General features: G+C 31.8%; 2 protein-coding genes across 3 annotated transcripts; both read left to right on the top strand.

Moving 5' to 3' along the window:
* Positions 1 to 3,195: 3,195 nt before the first annotated feature.
* Positions 3,196 to 8,867, top strand: LOC128389801 (ATP-binding cassette sub-family C member 4-like). The gene is made up of 5 exons (XM_053349431.1): positions 3,196 to 3,858; positions 3,934 to 4,044; positions 4,149 to 4,266; positions 5,003 to 6,176; positions 6,264 to 8,867. The coding sequence occupies exons 1-5, from the start codon at positions 3,782 to 3,784 to the stop codon at positions 8,807 to 8,809; spliced, it is 4,026 nt and encodes a 1,341-aa protein (XP_053205406.1). The 5' UTR covers positions 3,196 to 3,781; the 3' UTR covers positions 8,810 to 8,867.
* Positions 8,868 to 8,890: 23 nt separating this feature from the next.
* Positions 8,891 to 12,443, top strand: LOC128389800 (uncharacterized). Of its 2 annotated transcripts, none has more exons than XM_053349429.1 (2): positions 8,891 to 10,101; positions 12,043 to 12,443. In XM_053349429.1, the coding sequence occupies exons 1-2, from the start codon at positions 9,415 to 9,417 to the stop codon at positions 12,205 to 12,207; spliced, it is 852 nt and encodes a 283-aa protein (XP_053205404.1). In that variant the 5' UTR covers positions 8,891 to 9,414; the 3' UTR covers positions 12,208 to 12,443. The 2 variants fall into 2 exon arrangements, with proteins under 2 accessions (XP_053205404.1, XP_053205405.1); XM_053349430.1 differs by lacking the exon at positions 12,043 to 12,443 and adding an exon at positions 10,182 to 10,823.
* The last annotated feature ends 10,938 nt before the right edge of the window (positions 12,444 to 23,381 follow it).

Raw genomic sequence — 23,381 nt, 5'->3', positions numbered from 1 at the left:
TGATTACATTTGACAACAACAATCAATAGGAATCACAATTATCATTATTATTGTGATTAGCAGTGTAAAAAGACAATGGGATTGTAATAAACATCAATCAGCTGATTGAATTATCATCCTGATGAGTTGATTGTTTTTCGTTTGAGAAAAAGTTGAAATAATAAATTTTGCGTTTTCCACAATCGGTTCAATGGTCACTCGATTGTGTCAATATCGCGTGTCCAACTGTGCTTGATTACTTAAATTAACCAATTAGAAAAAGTTTCTCACCAAAAACAATTAAAAGATTAAAACAATTGAAGCTCAACATTGATGTTAACATAATGAAAGAAATGAAAGAAAAAAAAACAGAAACAATGTAAACAAAAATTAAGGTCAATCGTTTACCAATCAACTTAATTGATTAGAAGTAATAAAAAAAAAGTTCTGATTGAAAGTTTACGTTTTTTTCTGACTCACATTATTCAATCTCTTTTCATGGTCACCTTTACGTTCATTCAGTCGTTGGTAGACTTTAATACTTCACCAGTCACTCTAATTGTTATGGTTTAATTGATTGTCACTTAATTATCATGTCAATTTATCTCTGGTACCTTTATGGTCAAGTAAAAGGCCTGGAAAAAGTAAGTTAGTGGTCATCATTACCCTGGAACACATAAAGGGTGGTTCCTGGTTTTTTTTTGTATCAACATAATAGTCAATCGTTTTACTATTAAAGTTTCTGATTGTTGAAATTTCCTGGTTGATGTCATGTTTTCAAATAGTTCATTTATTGTGTTGATTACTAGTACGTGGATTCTGGTTATTGTTAGTTAATTACTTTTTCTTTATGTCTTCTTGTATGATAATACTTACTGGTAACTTGTTGTGATGCTCATTCATCATATTGTGATAACATTAGAGATGAACGATTCATTTATTATTAAAGATTCAGGATGATCCATACAAATAATGAGAATCATCAGTTTCTTTTAACCTCACCAAGGTTTTAGATATAAGATAATTGTGATTATAATGCTGATGAAATTGAATATTGATTGAATTTTGTTGATCTTTTCATTTTTCTTTTCTTTTCTCTTTTTTTATTTTTTCTTTCGGTGTTACCATGTTCTGTTTGTATATTAGTTAATTAAACACTAACATTTCGATTAGGGAATATATTTGTCTTTTGATGCCCTGGAATTCATTGGTTAACTCTGAAGATGAATATTGTTCAGACAGAAAAAAAATAATGGTGAAAAAAGAGAGAAAAAAAATAATGAGAGAATATGAACTCAAGGGGTGATAAAGGTAAGTAAGAGAATAGAAATTCTATTCAAAGAGATAAATTCTGTTATCTCTCTCTCTCTCTCTCTCTCATTCAGCTAATATCTCATGAGAATCTGATATTTGTTACGCTTTTCTGGTTTCGCAATTTTTTTATTCTCTTTCTCAACTTTTTGACTCGATCTTGATTCTTAAACTCTCTCAGCCGCTTCTCTTCCTACATGGTAACTGATACATTCCTTTGTGTGTCCCTGATATCACTTTGATTTTCTGTGAGATTTTTTCATTTTATCCAAAAATCTTGAGATTTTGTTACTTTCGTGATGATAGAGTAACTATTTCGTTTTCTCATTCTCATTCTAAATTCTGGATTATATCTTACCTCTCATGAGAGTTTTACTTTTTTTTATCTCTACTACCACCAAAGTTTCCTCTTGTTCACCTTTTCTCATTCCTCTATCACCTTTGATCACATTAAAATACCAAGAGAATGAAAGAAAAACTTACCTTTGTCTTCCTTATAATTCCAAGTTTGTCTTAGTCTTTCTTGAATAGAAAAAGAGAAAACAAAATTTCAACAATTTTCTCGGTTAAAATTCACCAAGAAAAAAGTTCAATTCTAATCCATTGAGAGATTAAATCTTTTCTTCAATTTGATTTAAAAGAAACAACAAATAATTCCTACAAAATGAAAAGAAAAAAGATTAACTCAATAAACAGAGAAACCAAACCAACTTGAGAAAAGAAAATTTTTTTTTTTTCGGTTAGAACTTTTTCGAAACGGACCAGCATCGCCATCTATCCAAAGAATTAATAACTTCACCTAACAAAATCTTCTCATTACTAACATAATAATTATAATTTGTTCTTCTTTTATTGTCTACATTAAGCACGTTAATTAGTTGATTAATTAATTTAACTTTCGTGTCTTCATGAGTAGAGTAAAGTTTGTTTTCCACAAACATTTTACTTTGAGCACAAATGAAGGAAACGAATCTCAACTAATTAACTAACTTTCCTGTTTACAAATTAGAATGAGAAGAAAAAACTTAATGAAACAATCAACTTGTGCGAGCGATCAATTAAATGATCTGATCGTGAATATCGATAAAATCTTATCCATATCAATAAGAATACAGGTAAGTTGATTGTTTTGGCCTCCGTTCTCTTATTGATTAACTTGATTTACAGGTGATGGTTTTTTCTTTGTTTTAATCTAATTCATTTTCTAATCATTTAGATGTTCCCCTAATTCGTGTAGTAATTTTAATTAACTTTTCGAGATCATTTTCTTCCTCTGACTATTAATATGTATCACAGAGAAACTTGATTCGATTCGATCCAATGAGAAAAGATAAATCAACACCAAGAGATGGCAGCAAGTTAATAGTCGATAATTACAATTACAATTAGCTTGGAGGTGAAAATTTACCAACTTTGTGACAAGAAAAACAAAACAAAGTCCAAACTTTCGGCACGAACTTTGCCCACGTCGAATTGATCTTGTAACATAATATTGTCATCAAATATCAATAATTGTAATTAATCCGTAAATAGAAACATTTGATCATCGCCTCTAATTGTATCCCACTAATCATTGATTAACTGATTGGATAAAGGATTAGCCGATTTGTTTTCAATCGATTCTTTCAACTGTAGATGAAAAGATCGGCAAGTTCAACTTGACAAAGTCGATGGTCTCGAAGTTATCATCTTTTCGGCTGGCCAATTGTTAACTGATTAATCTTTAACTTGATTGTGTTACTAATTAACAAGAGAATGAGAAGAAGACAGAAAATAAGCAAAAGAAAACACAAAAGTTTCGTCATCTGAATCACTTCGAGCTGAGCATGTCTCAGCTCAGCTGATTCACTCGAAAAGTTCAAACCCATGGAATGAAAAATTCAGACCCAAAACCAAAACCAAAACATCAACAGTATTGAAAAGTGGATAGATTTTCACTTCTCTTACCTTAAACTGTGATAATTCAATTTGTTTTTATGATAACAATTCATCTTCTTATCAATTGTAACTTGATATCCAATCAATTAAATCAGCGATTTGATTATCTTAAGATGGAGCTTCAGTCTTGAGATGAACATCATTAAGTGTAGACACTAATAAGAGACACACATCTCATTCTTGTTGTTATCCTGATCTCTTTACAAAAGACAATTTAATTAGTGTATTTACAATTAAAAGTGGACTTAATTGTCTCTTCAACAAAAGTCTAAGTAATTAACTCAACAAAATCCACTAAACCCATCAAAGTGATTTACTTTGAACAACAATCGTATCAATAATCAACATTTATCCTTTATTAATGACATTGAAATCTAATTTTCTCATCATTAGATTTTCATTAATCATCTTCCTGATCATCTAATTGTTATTAAAATGTTACAATTGACCATTTAAATTGTTCACAATTTGAGACAAAATTTTTTAATTCATCACATTGTTACTACTATTTTAAACTCAACACATATCAATTGATTAATAATCATTTCTAATTATGGTCAATCAACAATCAACAATTTACAAAAAATCATCATATGATTCAGCTAATTGTTTATCTAAATTATTTTTCTTGTAAGTAAAAATTGATTCAAATAATTAATTCCAATTGTTAATCAACTAATTTATCTTCAAATTTTCGTCTTTCAGTTGGTTGTCTAGTTTTTTCCTCGAATTTCAAAAGAAACGATTAAAGCCCAATGATCTCGAACAATGTCCAAAATATGATCAATCAGAACGAGTCGGAGAGCGACTTGAATCGTAAGTGTATTAATAGATATTTGTATTTATCTCGATTAGATTGTTTCTTCAATTCGATTGATTAATTGTACTGACCATTGTGTTCCATCTTGACCAATCAATAGAAAATGGAATGAGCAACTTAAGAAGTGTAAAAATGGAGGTGAACCAAGTTTAGGTTGGTCGATAATCAAAGCATTCGGTTGGCATTATTCATCTATATCTATCCTGCTCTTCAGTCAGGTAAGTTGATTAATTGATTCAATTAGAATTTGAATCGTGAAATAATCAATTTCAATGTATCAAAATGTACTTACAAATTGCATCATTTCAATTTCTATTGCACTTGATGATCATCATGATGAAACTTGCTCTAGATTCAGTTTCCATGGTCTCACTTTCACTATATCTCTGAATCGTTCAATTTACTAGGATAATTATAAATATCTTTCAGTATTTTCATTACGCAATTAACTCATTCTATTCACTAATCCATTAATGTTTTAGATTTTTCCTCAATTGTTACCTTAATCTTTTCTTCAGCCATGATAATGTCACCAGAGTGAGAGAGAGAGAGAGAGTTGAGATCTCGATTCAGTTCAATTGTTGAAGGAAAAAGTAACTTACCCACTTTTCTTATGATTGACATTTGATTAGTTATCTTAATTTACTCTTACTTTAGATCAATAATTAATCAATCTAATTGACTTGATTGATCTTCAACAGTCCAATTGTAATTAGTAATTTAATCGAATAACAAATAACAGAAACATTGTTTTTCCAATGAAATATGATTATTATTAATATTTCGTCATCTGATTAACAGTAATTAACATTGAAATGAAATGATTTTGTTTACACTTGACTTTTAATTTGTTCTGAGAATTAAAATCTTCCAAACAAACAATTGACGTTTAATCATCACAATGATTGACATTTTTTCCTTGCAATTATCTTTTTCCCTCATTATATCTTGTAGAGTTTAATGAATATCTCCCAGACACTTTGCATGGGATCTCTGGTTGAAGCTCTTTATGAATATAATATGAAAAACGATCAAAGTTCAGAGGTCAAGAGACGAATCTACTTAAGCGCATTCGGTGTGGTCGCAACTCAAATATTCGTTACCTATGTGGCCAATATGTACTGGTTTTTGGCACGAAAATTTGGTATCGATATAAGGGTTTCCTGTAGTCGATTAATTTTCTGTAAATCATTACGATTATCACAAGCATCTCTTGGTGAAACTACTGTTGGTCAGATTGTTAATCTACTTTCAAGTGATGTTTCTCGTTTCGATCTTGCATCAGAATTTCCCTTCTTTCTGATCGTTGGTCCAATGGAGGTCATTCTTTCTATCGTTATACTGTGGCCTATGCTCCATGTTTCCACCATCATTGGGCTGTTAGTTTTGTTCCTTTATGTACCTTTTCAAACGTTCATGGGAAAAGCTTTTGGTAAACTTCGTGAGAGTGGAGCATTTTTAACCGATGAACGGATTCGCCTTATGAATGAATTTATTCCCGCAATGAGAGTGATCAAAATGTACGCTTGGGAGAAACCTTTAGCATCGTTAGTTGATCATGCGAGAAAACGAGAAGTCGCTAAGATCCGTTGGGCTGCTTATCTGCGTGGATTGAATCTTGGACTTGGAACCATTGCCGAGAAATTGATTATGTTTATAACTCTTGTAACTTTTGTACTTTTTGGTAATCAGCTGAATGCTCGAACTGTTTTCGTTGCGATGTCACTTATTCGGCAATTACAATTATCTGTTACACTTTTCATTCCATTGGGTATTTCTACTGGAGCTGAATCATTGATAGCAATCAAACGTATACGCAACTTTTTACTTCTACCTGAATGTGAACTGACGGACAATTTAAGTCGAGGTCTTTGGAATGCTGGTGTTAAAAAGCCGAAGATCGTTTTTTCTGGTGTGACACTTTCATGGAGAGATGATAAAGAGCCCATATTGAAAGATATATCGTTTGAAGCTTCACCTGGCAAACTATTGTCCATCGTTGGTCCAGTTGGTGCTGGTAAGACATCGTTGTTAATGTCAATTCTTGGTGAGATCACAACGAAAGCGGGAACAGCCGAAATACTTGGATCTGTTTCTTATGCATCTCAACAATCGTGGATATTTGCAGGTACGAAAATCGATGATGATTATGATGATCATCTTAGTAATCGATTATTACTCTTGATTTTGACTTTATTTCTTTTTCTTTTATTAGGAACTGTCCGAGAAAATATTCTATTTGGAAATGGTTACAATTCAACTCGATATAAAAGAGTCATTTATGTTTCGGCCTTAGAACGTGACCTTGAAATCTTACCTGCTGGTGATCAAACGATTGTCGGTGATAGAGGTGCTTCTCTTAGTGGTGGTCAACGAGCTCGAATCAATCTTGCTCGTGCTCTTTACGCTCAGGCTGATATCTATTTACTGGACGATCCATTATCAGCTGTCGATGCTCCGGTAGCTAAACATATTTTCGAGAATAGTATAAAAGATTTCTTATCAAATAAGATTTGTATTCTTGTCACTCATCAATTACAATTCATGAAATCAGCTGATCAAATTTTACTCATTCGAAATGGAGAACAAGTTTGCTATGGTGATTACATGGAACTGTTGAAAAAGGGCTCAGATTTCATTAAATACAGTCAAGTTCTAGAAGTTGAACATGCGAAAATGCCAGAGACACCAGAGAAAACACTGGCTGGATTAACATCTTCTCGATCATCTCTTCGTTCTAGAACTTCATCACTGGTTATTCCCGATGCAAGTGGTTCGATAAGCTCGATCTGTGCTGAGGTTAACGAAGAAATGTCCAAGATTGATAATCTGGCGATAATCGATGAAGTTGAGGACACCGGTGTTCACGAACTTTCTGGTATCAAATTGAAGCAAAATTTTCTATGGACTTATGTTAATGCTGGAATATCCATATTTCTATTCCCATTTTGGGTCGTTTATATTGTCGGAGCTGCAGCACTGACCAGTTTCGTTGAATATTATCTATCATTGTGGGCTGATTCGATGGAGAGAAAGGGACGATTCGATTCATTCAAAGAGACTACTCATTCCAATGGGACATTCGAGTATAAAACTTTTGTTGACCATTTTTCGCAAAATGAGAGCATCGCATTTTTTGCTGGAATAACGATTATCCTTTTCCTTTGGTGTTGCACTCGAAACTTTGCCTTTTTTGCCGTTTGCATGAAATCGTCAATTCGCTTACACAATCGACTTTTCAAAGCCGTTGTTCGAGCACCGATATCGTTTTTCGACAATAACCCTCCAGGTATCGTTTTGAATCGAGTCTCTCGTGACATGGGAATGATAGACGATTTTCTTCCTGCAACTTTCTATGACACTGTTACCATTTTGAGTAACAATTTTGCCGCTTTGGTTCTAATGGCTGTGATTACTCCTTTTCTACTTGTTCCCGCTGTGATATTACTTTCATGTTGTATTTTCATACGATCTCGATATGTGAACATTGCTCGAGATGTTAAACGACTCGAAGGTGTGACAAAATCTCCAGTTTTCTCTCACCTTTCAACTTCACTTTATGGTCTAACCACAATCAGAGCTTTTAGAGCACAAGAAAGATTCAGAGATACTTTCGATGTGTTTCAAGATGAACACACTTCCGCTTATTTCACTTGGATTGCATCATCTCGTTTCTTTATAACTCTCATCAATACAACGACAGTTTGTTTCACCTTTATGGTTGTGTTAACTTGTCTTCTTGCTATCGATTCATTGAATGGAAGTTCAGTTGGACTTGTGATAACATCTACTATTGGCCTTGCATCGGGTATTCAATGGGGTATGAGACAATGGACCGAAGTGGAAACCATGATGACTTCCGTTGAGAGGATTGAAGAGATGCGACATATTCCACCTGAAGCTGAACTAGAAGCTTCACCTCCATATAAACCACGACAATCTTGGCCTGATGAAGGTCAAATTACTTTTCTCAATGTAAACCTTAGATATGAGGCCGATAAACCTCCAGTTCTTCGTGATCTTAACTTTAAAATTGAACCAAAAGAAAAGGTTGGAATTGTTGGTCGAACTGGTGCCGGTAAAAGCTCAATCATGACAGCGCTTTTCAGGATGACAGAACCTGAAGGACATATAATCATTGATGGAGTCGATGTTGCGAACATTGGACTGCACGATTTACGAAGGAAAATATCGATCATCCCCCAAGAACCGATAATTTTCACTGGATCACTTCGATATAATTTAGATCCATTTAATGTTAAAAGTGATGTCGAGATTTGGGAAGCATTGGGTCAAGCGCAATTAAAGAAACCCGTTGATTCCATGGGAGGATTGGATGCGACATTAACTGACGGTGGAACCAATTTGAGTGTCGGTCAACGTCAACTTGTTTGTTTGGCTCGAGCAATTTTAGCTAATAACAAGATTCTGGTTCTCGATGAGGCGACGGCAAATATTGATCCAACTACTGATGAACTGATCCAACAAACAATACGAAAACGATTCGCCGATTGTACTGTTCTAACAATAGCCCATAGATTACAGACAATCATCGATTCAGATAAGATACTGGTCATGGACGCAGGTCAAGTGTCTCAATTTGGTGATCCATCTTCATTGGTTGACGATAAAGAAGGTTTATTCTATTCAATGATTCAAGCAACAGGAAAAGATTCAGCAGATAATCTGATCAGAATCGCAAAAAGAAGTGCAAACATCAAGTCAGTTGAAAATAATCAACAAGTCGAACCAAAGATTTAACAAATTTTATTAAACAATCGTCAATTTCAGTTCAACAATTAAAAGTTTTTTCTTATTACTCCCCAATCAACATGCATGAATCAACATTAGCGAATGCTACACTGTCCAAATCAATATTATTTATCGATCATTTTGAAGAAAACTATCAACGATTTCTTAGAGATAATTGATAGCAATAGATTTTCAAATTGTTCTATGATTACAAATAATAGCAAGTGATTACTCATAATTTCATTTAATAATCATTTTCATGACAACGACAATGTAAGTGTCAATAATCACATCCAAAATGAATTTTACTTTTTTTATTAGTCAGTAGTTTTTCAGAATCGATAATAATTGGGAATAGTTTTGTGAGAAATAATGAATCAACTTAATGAGAGAACAGTTGATTTAATTGTTCCTTCGGGATTATTTGTTCGTTCATTACAATCAAACCGAAAAATTGATTTAGCGATTGGTCTGTTTGTTGTAATTTTCATGTGTGCCTACAGAGTTTTAAGAGTTCTGATAAACTCTGTATACACGAGCTTCAAAAAGAAATTATTTTCGACAAATTTTGGTATCTAATCTCCGATGTAAACATTGGAATCAGTATAGCAATAATGATATACCAACGGTCTAACTATCGGAAATTAATCGTTGATATAAATAGAGTATTGTCTCAATTTATAACTATTTCTAACCAATATTCAATGAAACAAAGAAAATATCTTCGAATATTCAACTTTATCATGTATTCTTACGAGATTCTTATTTTCTCTGGTAACAATGGACTGATCTACATTATCAAAGATTATATTAATGGGAATCAAGTTCCATCTCAATTAATATTGATTTACATCTTACACTCAATTGCGGCTTCTACTTGGTTGATATTTTATAATTTTATCATTGAATCTTGTATTCACCTTCAATCATATCTCACTGTTATGCTTTATGATATTGACTCAATCGATGAAAATCGTCCTGATCTTCTTAAACGTATATACAATACCCGATTAACTTACATTGAAGGTATTCAAATTACTCGAAAACTTGATTGCTATCTATCAATATTTATTACATGTTTTTACGTTCAATCCACTATTATTTGTTATCTCAATTTTGTTGAAATATTTCATGATAATACTCCATTCCTGCTGAAAAATTTGTTCATATCTGGTCAAGCTTTTTATATTATATTCATCACTTGTCACTTTGTTTATGTCAACTGTTTATCGGTTAAATGTTATGATCAAGTTTATCAACTTTCGCTTTGCTCATCAATATCCCAACAAGTGACCACTGAGGTAATAATTTTGAAATAAAAATGGCTGATAATTCAAATATAATTAAGTTTTCTATTTTGTTTCTTTAATGATAACTTCAGGTAAACTTTTTCCTGGATCGAATCAATCGGCAAGATCTTGGATTTACTTTCGCTAATCTGTTCGTAATCACTCCCAGTTTTGTATCTTCGTTAGCAACAATATCCTTAACTCTTGCTTTGGCTACTCCTGATTTATTCAAAGAAAAGTAATTCAATCAATCATAACAACAAACGTACAGTATAAACTGAAACTAAGAATACAAATTGTATGCATCTTTAAGGTCAATTTGAATTAACGGGAAAATCTATCGAATTCTCTAAACAGTTGAATGATTTATTAAAAAATTGATTCTCAATGAGATGGTACGAAACTCCAGTTCAGTAGTTCAGTCACATATTCTTTGAAAATTAATCGATAATAATATCATGTTATTCTGGTACCGGGTTTGGTTATAATGAAAACTGTTCCACGCAGCTTGATATCAATAGATTACTTTTCATTCACCATTTTGATTCAGCAAAACGAAAAAAACTTCTTAAAAAAGTCTAATTTTCATGGAAATAGTATTTAAATGATTCGTTGGTTAATCAATCATCTAAGCGAAAACAGTTAAATAATACAATAAAATAGTTCGAACTCATTTCTAGCTGATAACAAATTTTCTATGCTTATGATGATGATAATTCTTGTAATTGGATCAAAAATTGTGGTTCTAATAAAATTTCTTCGTGATAATTGAAAGCAATGAGTATCCAATATATCATTAAACTGTCAGCGATTATTATACAAATGTCAATTCGTAATTTTCATTTAGTAATATTTTATTTGCTGACAATTATGTATCGATTAGATAATCTGGATCATAATTTACTTTATTCTTGACCAGTGATTAACCAACATCGATAATAATTGAGGATAGTTTTGTGAGAAATAATGAATCAACTTAATGAGAGAACAATTGATTTAATTAAACCTTCGGGATTATTTGTCCGCTCATTACAATCAGACAGAAAATATGATCTGGCAATTGGTCTATTTGTTGCGATTATCATGTGCGCATATAGAGCTTTAAGAGTTCTGATAAATTCTGTATACATGAGCTTCAAACCAGAAATGAATTACAATCATCTTTTTATTTAATCTCCGATGTAAACATTGGAATCAGTGTATCAATAATGATATACCAACGGAGTAAGTATCGGAGATTAATTGTCGATATAAATAAAATTTTATTTCGGTTCATCGCTATTTCTAATGAACATTCAATCAAACAACGAAAATATCTTCGAATATTCAACTTTATCATGTATTCTTACGAGATTCTAGTCTTTTCTGATAATAATGGACCATTCTACATTATAAATAGTTATATTAATGGATCTCAAGGTCTGTCTCGAGCGATTGTTATTTATTTCATACATTTAATGGCTGCTTTTACTTGGTTGATTCTTAGTAATTTCATGATTGAGTCTTGTGTTCACCTTCAATCGTGTTTCAAAGTTATGATTCATAATATCGATTCGATTGATGAAAAGGATTCTGATATTTTTGTAAAGATCCACAATTCTCGGTTAATGTACATTGAAACTATTGAAATCACTGAGAACCTCAATTGTTTCCTTTCGATATTTATCACAAGTTATTATTTCCAATCGATCATTACCTGTTACCTTAGTTTCGTGGATCTGTTTCACGGTGATGTATCATTCTTGGTCAAGATGTTATTCTTCTCTGGTCAAGTTTCCTATCTTGTATTCTTAACTTATCATCTTGTTTACATTAACTGTTTATCGGTCAAATGTTATGCCAAAGTTTATCGACTTTCTATCTGTGTATCGAATAAGCAATCAGTAGTTAATGAGGTAAGTCCTTATGACGAAAAAACGAATTTTGTTCAATCTTCTTTCTTTAAAACTTCAGGTAAACTTTTTCCTGGATCGAATCAATCGACATGATGTTGGATTTACTTTCGCTAATCTGTTCGTAATCACTCCCAGTTTTGTATCTTCGTTAGCAACAATATCCTTAACTCTTGCTTTGGCTGCTCCTGATCTGTTCAAAGAAAAGCAATTAAGTCAATCATAACGATACATGTATAAACTGAAACTCAGAACGTAAATTTGGAAGTTGAGTTAACGATTTCATCTTTAGACTTACCAGCGAATCAGTGTTTCTTTTCATGTTCCTGTTAATTTTTACCCATTTTCTATTAATAGCATCATAAATTCTGTATTCTGGTAAATAAAATAACATATAATACATGTACATATTTCATAGTTCTAACGGTCAATTTGCATCAACGTGAAAATCTATTCAAACAATTGAACGATTTATGAAAAGAAAAAAATTGATTCTCAATGAGAAGGTATGAAACTCCCGCTGAGTTCAGTCACATATTCCTCGAAAATTGACCGATAATACAATCATGATATCATTTTATTCTAGTACCTGGTTTGGTTATAATAAAAACTGTTCCACGCAGCTTGATATCAATAGATCACTTTTCATTTGCCATTTTGATTAAGCAAATCGAAAAAACTTCTTAAAAAGTCTAATTTTCATGGAAATAGTATTTGAATAATTCGTTGGTTAATCAATCATCTAAGCGAAAACAGTTAAATAATACAATAACATGGTTCGAGCTTCTTGATAATTGATTTATGATAGTTCGACCATTTTCTATTCTTATTGATGATTAGTCTTGTAATTGGATCAAAAATTTACCGATGAGTCGATATTTACTGAATCTATTGAAATAATTTGATATCAATCATCATGATCAACATTTTACGATTCGTTGGGTTATAATTGCAATCAACTAATCATTCAATGTCTTTGAATGTTTATTCATTGCAAGTTTTAATCAAAGTGCTTTTATTAATGTTTCAGATTCTTGATCGAATGCTGAGTGACCAGTGGTTATTCAGTATTGAAGACAATTATTTTGGAAATGATGAATCAGCTTAATGAGAGAACAATTAATTTGATTAAACCTTCAGGATTATTCGCCTACTCTTTACTGTCAAACGGAAAATTCGATCTGCTAATTAGTTTATTTGCTGCAATCGCAATATCTATGAGCAGAATTTTAAGAAATCTGGTAATATCTCTCAGCTCGAGTTCCAAGTTCGAATTCATTTTGGAGCAGATTTGCTATCAGATATTCAATATGAACGATGGGCTAGTTGCAGCGATAATAATATACCAACGGTTCAAGTATCGAAAATTAATTCTTGATATGAATAAAATATTATCTAAATCCATTGGTATTGCTAATGAGAATTCAATTGAGCAACGAAAATATCTTAAAATTTTCAACTATATTATGGTTTCTTATGAAGTGCTATTTGTGTCTAGCGACAATGGACTTATTTATATAATCAAATGTATTACTTATGGACATCAGGGTCTATCTCGAGCGATGGTCATTTACTTTTTACATTTAATAGCCGCTTTTTCTTGGTTGATATTTTACAATTTCATCATTCAGTCTTGTATTCATCTTCAGTCCGTTTTTAACGTTATGATTTATGATATTGATTCGATTGATGAAAAGGATGCTGATATTCATAGAAAGTTACACAATGCTCGATTACTGTACATTGAAACTATTGGAATCACTGAGAATCTTAATCGTACCATTTCAATATTTATCACAATTTATTATATTCAAGCAACTATTTGCTGTTACCTTAGTTTCGTGGATCTGTTTCATGGTAATATGGCTTTGATGGTCAAGATTATTGTCTTTTCTGGTCAAGTTTCCTATCTTGTATTCTTAACTTATCATCTTGTTTACATTAACTGTTTATCGGTCAAATGTTATGATAAAGTTTATCGACTTTCTATCTGTGCATCGAATAAGCAATCAGTAGTTAATGAGGTAAGTCGTTTGTTACGAAGAAAAAAATAATTAAATGTCATTTTATCTTCTCACTTCATTACTCTAGGTAATCTTTTTCCTGGATCGAATCAATCGGCAAGATGTTGGATTTACTTTCGCTAATCTGTTCGTAATCACTCCCAGTTTTGTATCTTCGTTAGCAACAATATCCTTAACTCTTGCTTTGGCTGCTCCTGATCTATTTAAAGAAAAGAAGTACATTCAATCGTAACAATATACAATTATATTATATTAAAAGTGATATCGAGATTTGGGAGGATTGGATGCGACATTAACTGATGGTGGAACCAATTTGAGTGTCGGTCAACGTCAACTTGTTTGTTTGGCTCGAGCAATTTTAGCAAATAACAAGATTCTGGTTCTCGATGAGGCGACGGCAAATATTGATCCAACTACTGATGAACTGATCCAACAAACAATACGAAAACGATTCGCCGATTGTACTGTTCTAACAATAGCCCATAGATTACAGACAATCATCGATTCAGATAAGATACTGGTCATGGACGCAGAATTGCAAAAAGAAGTGCAAACATTATTGTCTCGATATATCTAAATCCGTGAATATGTCATTGTCCAAATCAAATTAAGACAAAGAAAAATGATAAATTTAACTCGTTAGAATATGAGATTGAACCTTACTAAGTTTTTCTGTTATATTATTATTAATACCAATTCTTCATTCTTTAGTTTCTTACTTTTTGATTTCTAATGAAAATCTATACTATTGGAAACTGTAACAATCTATTATTTATCGATCATTTTGAAGAAAACGATTCCTTAGTACTAATTGATAACAATAAATCATTAAATTGTCCAATAATTACAAATTATGTCAAGTGATCATTCATAATTTCATTTAATAGTGACTTGCATGACAACGAGATTGTAAATGTCAATAATCACATCCAAATTGAGTTTTACTTCGTTATTGACCATTTGTTATTCAGAATCGCTAATCATTGGAAATAATTTTGTGAGAAATAATGAACCAACTGAATGAGAGAACAGCTGATTTAATTGTTCCTTCGGGATTATTTGTTCGTTCATTACAATCAAACCGAAAAACTGATTTAGCGATTGGTCTGTTTGTTGTAATTTTCATGTGTGCCTACAGAGTTTTAAGAGTTCTGATAAATTCTGTATACATGAGCTTCAAACCAGAAATTATTTTCGACAAATTTTGGTATCTAATTTCCGATGTAAACATTGGAATCAGTGTATCAATAATCTTATACCAACGGGCTAAGTATCGGAGATTAATTGTCGATATAAATAAAATTTTATTTCGGTTCATCGCTATTTCTAATGAACATTCAATCAAACAACGAAAATATCTTCGAATATTCAACTTTATCATGTATTCTTACGAGATTCTTATTTTCTCTGGTAACAATGGACTGATCTACATTATCAAAGATTACATTAATGGGAATCAAGTTCCATCTCAATTAATATTGATTTACATCTTACACTTAATTGTTGGTTTTTCCTGGTTAATATTTTATAATTTTATCATTGAATCTTGTATTCACCTTCAATCATATCTCACTGTTATGCTTTATGATATTGACTCAATCGATGAGAAAAACTCTCATCTTCTTAAACGTATACACAATACCCGATTAATGTACATTGAGGGTATACAAATTACTCGACAACTCAATCGCTATTTGTGGATTTTTATCACGAGTTTTTATGTTCAATCAGTTAGCACCGGTTATCTGAGTTTTGTCCGACTATTTCATGATGATATACCAGTTCTGATAAAGATCATGTTCCTATCTGGCCAAGTTTCTTATATTATATTCATGACTTATCACTTTGTTTACATTAACAATTTATCACTCGAGTGTTATGATAAAGTTTATCGACTTTCGCTTTGCTCATCAATATCACAACCAGTGGCCACTGAGGTAAGTTATGGACACAGAAAATCAGGTCCATTGATAATTCAAATGTAATTCAATTTTTTCTCATACAATTTCAGGTAATCTTTTTCCTGGATCGGATTAATCGGCAAGATCTTGGATTTACTTTCGCTAATCTGTTCGTAATCACTCCCAGTTTTGTATCTTCGTTAGCAACAATATCCTTAACTCTTGCTTTGGCTGCTCCTGATCTGTTCAAAGGAAAGATATCTGATTCTTGATAGAATCATTTGAAGAACTTACAAACTCTTTCTAATTAAAGTTCCATCATATATATAAATTCTGTTTATTGAATTTTCTGTTCTTGGTGATAAAAAATTATTAAATATCGATATCGTTGATATTCAATAAGGATTGGAGACTTAACTTGTTTTCTTTAACGTTTATTATAAAAAAATGCTACAAATTGATAGATGATTTTGTACTAATTCTGAATCATTAATCATAAATGAACTCATTGTTGAATTGATAATTGATTTCCATTCTAAGGTGATTCAATTCCAAGTATCGATTTGATAATCTGTGCGTTTTAAATTGATTTATCAATAATATTTCACTTTGTTATTTATCAGTAGCAATCAGTAGTAAATATCAATTTGGATTAGGTTTTGTTGATAATTTAAGTATCATGAAAATGAATCAACACATTGAGGAAACAATTAATCTAATCAAACCTTCCGGATTATTTTCTAAATCATTACAATCAAACCGAAAGTCTAATTTGCTAATTAGTCTGATTGTTGCAATTGTATTTATCTCAAGAAGCTTACCAGTTTTATTGACTACGATCTATTTAAGTTTACAGTCGAAGACAATATTTGACAGTTCGAAATTCAGTTTTGTAAATATTTGGTACAAAATCTACAATATGAACACTGGAATTAGTTTATTAATTATCATATACCAAAGAGTAAAGTATATAAACTTAATCATTGATATCGATAAAATATTGTCTAAATTTCTAAGAATTTCTAATGAATATTCAAGTAACCAACGAAAATATCTTGGAATTTTCAACTTTATCATGGTCACTTATGAAATTGTGGTCGCTTCTGGACATAATGGACCGATCTACATCGTCAACGGTATTGTTAATAGAGACAATGAAGTATCTGAATTAGTCGTCGACTATTTTGTACATTTGCTTGGTGCTTTCTCATGGCTGATCTTTTATAACTTCATGATTGAATCGTGTATTCATTTACAATCGTGTTTCATTGTCATTCTTTACAATATTGATCAAATCGATAAAAAGAGTTCTAATATCTTCAGAAAGATACACATCGCTCGATTAATGTACATTGAAGGTATTCAAATTACTCGACATCTCGATTGCTATCTGTCAATATTCATCACGAGTTATTACATCCATTCAATAATTACCTGTTATCTGAGTTTTGTTGGAATATTTCATGATAATTCATCCATTCTGGTCCAGATCTTGTTCTTTTCGGGTCAAGTTTTTTACCTCATATTCTTGACTTACAACTTTGTTTATGTCAACTGTTTATCGGTCAAATGTTATGAAAAAGTTTACCAATTGTCAATTTGTGCATCGACATCACAACCAGTAGCAAATGAGGTTCGTATTTTTTGAATGAAAAAAAGAATCGAAACAATTTAAGAACAAATTTAATTTTATTCCATCAAAACTTTAGGTAATCTTTTTCCTGGATCGAATCAATCGACATGATGTTGGATTTACTTTCGCTAATTTATCGGTAATTACTCCAAGTTTTGTATCTTCATTAGCGACAATATCATTATCACTCGCTTTGGCTGCTCCTGATCTATTCAAAGGAAAAACCTAAAACCTTTTATCACGAAAATTTGTCCCAATTTAAAATCCGAATCAATTCAGAGCATTTCCAAATTCATTTTACGTCCGTTCGTAACATTTATTCATATTGTTCCCATTAAGATCAAACCTCGTTCTGAGAAAATTGAGAATTGACTGTTTTCACTTTCACATTCAAACTTCGATCATCGGTAATTCAAATTCTTCTTTTCAAAAAAAAACCCTTCAAATGACCTCTAAATTTGCTCTACGAGAAATGACCTTGAAACTTTTTACACGAAGTTGTTCAATTCTGAAACGTAAAAGATAAGTTGAAATGAACTTTATAAGAATTCAGGTGAATTCAAATGTTGCGACGAAAAGAAATTAGTTGTTAAAAAGGTAACCAGATGGAGAAAGTTGTTGTCATGTTCTGAAGCAAAGAGGATTTGAAAAGATTCATATGATTACAGTTAGAAGATGAAAAAAGTGTAAACTAGGGTAAAATAAAATATATTAAAAAGTGTAATAATTAATAATAATTTTATAAGGAATCGGTGTCAAAAGTGTCAAGAACAACAATAACAAAAGAACAATAAAAATCAACAAATCAATCAATAACTCTGTGCTCAATAAAGTACACGCTGTCTTGCAACATCAACTCATCTCTAAAAACCACACCCTTATACAGTCCTAAAATCCATCCCTTGATGCTTGATGAAACAGTAATCAACAAGATCACAGCACCTGAAGTGATCATCAACATGGCAGTTGTGGTGAGAATAAAGGACAACAACTGTCCCATGGATGGTATAAGAACGAAAGATTTGGTCAAAGCGGCTCTCTTAGAGGTAAAAGACATTAAAATTCTTTTAGGACTCAATTGTGCCAAAATTCTTTCAGACAATTTAGAAGCGCTTGACAAAGTGGAGACAATTCTCAACAAAAAAGAAAACTGGCTAATTGAAAGACCTGCTCTCTTAAAACCCATGATAAAACTTTTATTACCAAAAGACAACAAAGAGTTAAAAGCAATTGGAGAATTCATCAACAATATTGGAAAAGAGAACAACATATCACCTAAAGACATTAGAGTCAAATACGTAGCCTACGGTAATAATATGGACTCAATCACACTTGAGCTAGAACCAAAGGCCAGAAAGAAATTGGGAGATCAAATTGTTTACAATAAAAGTGAAAAAGGAAGATTAAGCTACGTTGATGCCTTTAGCATTATTTTTTGTGAACGTTGTGGTAGTTACAATCACAAAAGGAAGAACTGCAAGAGTGACATAAAGTGTTGTTATTGCTCTGAGAAGCATTATCATCTTTATTGTACTCACAAAAAAGATATCTTCAAATGGAAATGTCCAGCCTGTGATTGCTTCGGCCACTCTGCCTTTTTCTTTAATTGCCCAATTTACCAATCCAAGCTCATTGGTCAGCTAAGGAAAACCGACTATCGATACTCCTCGATCTTGACAGATAAAAGAAGAAATAATTAGAAACAATATAAATAGACAAAACAAAACTTGAAACAACAACATTTGAAAATCAATTGATAGTTGAAACAATTCTCCTTTATTTTTCTTTTTTGTTATTTTCCCTTCAACTTTTCTTCCTTACACTAAAGTTAAAATAATCTTAATAATCATAATCTGATAAACAATAAACAAATCTCTCTGTCACAATATATCCTTTCTTTCAGCAAGTTCAAAATTATTATTACTCAATGTGCTACTCATCATTCAAATCAAAAGTTTAGGAGTTAATAGCTACAACCAAGATATTACAAGTCAACCAGGAACTGAAATGGCAACAAAGAAGAAAAATAAAAAGATACAAGACAATCATGAATCGAACGATGCTCTCGTGGGAAACGATGTTGATGTAGAAACTATTATAAATTTCTTTGAAGAACTTGGTGAAACCACTAATGATCATTTAAAAACCATATTGACAAATGAAGAAATTAAGAAATATCTTGAAATTCTCAACAACAACAAAGATCCAGAGCTTGCGGAGAAAATTGAATCAATCGTCATCCTACTAGAAGAACCACCTAAACGAAAACCAAGCAAGAGATTTAACACAACAACTTCCAATATCACTGAAGAAGAAACAATAATAAAACGAGATAACTATGAATGGACAACGCCAGAGAATTGGATCAAAGTTGATGAAATGGAACTACATCCTGTTATACTGATTAACACATATACAGATGGAAAATGTGACACCGGTATTATGACCAAAATAAAGGTAAAAGAAATCTTACTCAAAAGCGAAGATAATATGCTGAACATACGCGATCTGGAATCTGGTAAATCTTGCTGCAAATTGATAATGGAAAACAACAAGAAACAAGAGAATATTATTAAAATACTAAATAGCCTGGGCAAAGATAAACTCACATACAAAATTCCGGATATGAATGAGCCAATGATTCAAATGGAAATACAAAATCTTGATGTCGACTTAGAAAAGTCGAATGAAGTTTCACTTTGGATTTCTAAATTAAAGAAGTGGAATGGTTGGCAAGATGGAGATACAATCAAACTTATACATGGGGAACAAAGAAACAGTTGGTCAAAGCTAATCCTAGAAATAAACTCTAGAGTAAGAAGCATCCTTGGTGCTAAAAGAAACAAAGGAGAAATTAGTATTGGTTACCAGCGAGTTAAATTTCACGATTATCTTGGTTTCACTTTATGTTATAATTGTAACAAATTTGGTCACAAATCTATTAATTGTAGAGCTATCATCTCATGCGGTTACTGTTCACGACCACACAAATCAATAGACTGTGAGAACAAAAGAAACAGAAACAAATATCTTTGTCCTTCATGCGGAATCAAGGGAGAACATTCAGTAGGAAGTCATCAATGCAGCAGTCTAATGAAACAAATCAAATTGTCCTTGGTCAAAATCAATCACCAATATGACTTTATAATAATAAAAAAGGAACTTGAATAACCATTAAATCTGAATATGAGAGATATCAACTCAATCATTTGGGCATCGATCAACTCACTAACTTATCACTTAAACTGAAAACAAGATGGAGCCACTTATGGGTCTCATTTACTATACACATCATATCACTAAATCATCATCTAAAAACTCATCTATCAGTATACACCTTAAAATTGTTTACACTTAAATCCATATTGATATTTGTCTGTGGTTATTTAATCCTTAATTAAAAATGTTTAACTCAACATCTTTCTCATCATTTAATCCCAACCTGCCTGCAAATCAACTGGAAAGTGAAGAAAATATCAAAAAAAATGCGATTGAAGATAAAAAGCCTATTGACTTATACAGTGACAAAAACAACTCAATTGTTTACTTCTATCTTCCAAGTGATCTTCCTTTCAACAGGAATGAAATACTTATTGTCATGAAAATGTGCAACCCGAGTCTCAGAGAATATATCAAAACTGTAAACACCACGACTGAAGGTCACAAAAGAAAAATCTCCTTTTGTATACCGAAGGAAGTGAGGAACAAACTGGCCAAAATGTCCTTCTCAGTAAGATTCCATCTACAAGGATGTCAACTGTTTGACACAATTCTCGGTGTGAACATCCCTCAATTGAAACGAAAACAAGATCGAGGGACATTGTCGACCTTTCTAACACAAATAAAATTATTCACTGGTTATACTGATAAACTATTCCTTTACTCTGATTATCGATTGGAATCAAACATGATGAAGACTGAGGAAATTAATAAAAACAATATAAGCTTCTTTCGTATTATTGTGGAAATTTAAAATTCCCACACAACGATGAGGGCACCACTATCTATTTCCGTATCCGAAAAAGAACAAATTCACGCTCTCGATGTTCTTCTACTCTTCCCTCTCAAAAACATATGATTCTTCTCAATTCTATCTTACATCATTTAATCACTTTAATTATCCTCAATATCAATTAATTAAGTCTTATTTTCTTGCTTTTGTTCTTATACTTATTCTATAATTAATCAATTAAGTTGTCTCTTGCAAAGTGAATACAAGTGAACGGAATCCAACTTCATAAAGTGAACACACTAACAGTTAACTGATTCTGATAATTCGTATTCAACATCCAATATACAAATCAAATGCGTCAAAGTATTAAAAGTGGAAAATGGGGGCAAAGACAATTTTGCTTTCTGGACTTTCCAAAGATCACAGAAGTACTTGTTCGCTGTGGTAATGATCATGGACTTAAAGAATTTGTCACCAACTTTAGATCCGATAACAATCTAAGACTTTTTGTTAATGATACTGTCAAGGTCAAAAATCGTGATATCAAGATTATTGTGTTATCTAACATGAGCAACAGCTTCATGGAAATAATAAAAAATAAACCTTGGTGGGACGACAATCTAATGAGAATTAAAAACAATTACAAATACAAGAAAGCCTACCTGATCTACCACAAGTTGGAATTGTTCACAGTAGAAGAAAACAAACAACTACTTGAGCGATCAAATATTTCACTCGGAGACATCAAAATCAACACAGTTTTAACTCTCATGGATGGTCTAATCAGAGTCTCATTTACAATAACTGAAGACAACAACTTAGTCAGAAACAATTGGAACATCGTTATTGACGACATCAATTACAAAATTTCTGACGATATACACTATGAACAATGTCCCAAATGCATTCTATTTTACAAAGTTAAACAGATACATCAGTGTCAAAGTGAACCGAAATGTTCGAACTGCGGAAGAAGTGAAACACAAGCGCATAGAGTAAATGATTGTTCCTATACTAGTTTCTGTTTAGGCTGCTCTGATAGGAATTTCTGTCCAAATCATCCCAACAATCAAATCAATCAATGTGAAGCATTTGAAATTGCTTTAAAGAAAGGCATCAAAAATATCGAGCTAAGAGGCAACAATCCGATTAGACTATCAACATACGCGCCCGTTCACAACTAAATTTAAGGAAGCAACATAATCCCAATATAAAAATTCAATCGACTTCCAAAAAATACAATTTCACTTACAGCTTGTAATAGCAAATTTCGACAATTACTTATCCAAAAGCATTTCCATTCAATTCCCTACTTACTCTTTTTCCATTATTTACACAATTCTCTCTTTTTCCTCAAATTTGTTTTCTCCGTTCTCTTCCCTTTCTCTTCTTCTTTCTCTACAATAATAAACATTTGAAACAAACTGACAAACAAAACAATTAACAAACTCAAACAATAAATTTTCCCATTAAGACTCTTTAATGTTTACATCACTCACTGTAACTCATCATAGATCACCGAACTCAACAACAACAACTAAAGTCGAGATCAAATTACCAAAATTACTTAACTTGTTTTTCTAACTCTCTAATTCCTCTTCATCATAATATTCAATGAATTTATTACCCTCTATCTCTCAATCTTAAGGATTGATATTAAAAAGAAACAATCACTTCAAGAATACAATTACAATTAACCTTTAACCCTAATTGTTACAAACCTTAAAATTGCAATTTGAAAAAACACATTAAATATCTAACGAAAACAAAATTGTTCAAGTATAAATTACGAACCTGACTCTCCTTCTTGGTTATTACAAATAAATCTCGTGCGCTTAGCAAGTGGACAATAGCAAAAGTTAAGTTAGGTTAGATTAAATTCCGATACCT

This window comes from Panonychus citri, unplaced genomic scaffold, assembly GCF_014898815.1.
Source record: "Panonychus citri isolate SS breed McGregor unplaced genomic scaffold, ASM1489881v1 Contig00111, whole genome shotgun sequence".
In the NCBI taxonomy this organism is placed as follows: Eukaryota; Metazoa; Arthropoda; class Arachnida; order Trombidiformes; family Tetranychidae; genus Panonychus; species Panonychus citri.
This window is presented reverse-complemented; position numbering and strand designations above follow the sequence as displayed.

Bases quoted from the DNA above. Each gene is read 5' to 3' on its own strand.
- LOC128389801 (XM_053349431.1), top strand. From the start codon at position 3,782: ATGGTCAATCAACAATCAACAATTTACAAAAAATCATCATATGATTCA. The intron at 4,267-5,002 runs GTAAGTTGATTA...TATATCTTGTAG, and splicing joins CTATCCTGCTCTTCAGTCAG to AGTTTAATGAATATCTCCCA. The intron at 6,177-6,263 runs GTACGAAAATCG...TTCTTTTATTAG, and splicing joins ACAATCGTGGATATTTGCAG to GAACTGTCCGAGAAAATATT.
- LOC128389800 (XM_053349429.1), top strand. From the start codon at position 9,415: ATGATATACCAACGGTCTAACTATCGGAAATTAATCGTTGATATAAAT. The intron at 10,102-12,042 runs GTAATAATTTTG...TTAAAACTTCAG, and splicing joins CCCAACAAGTGACCACTGAG to GTAAACTTTTTCCTGGATCG.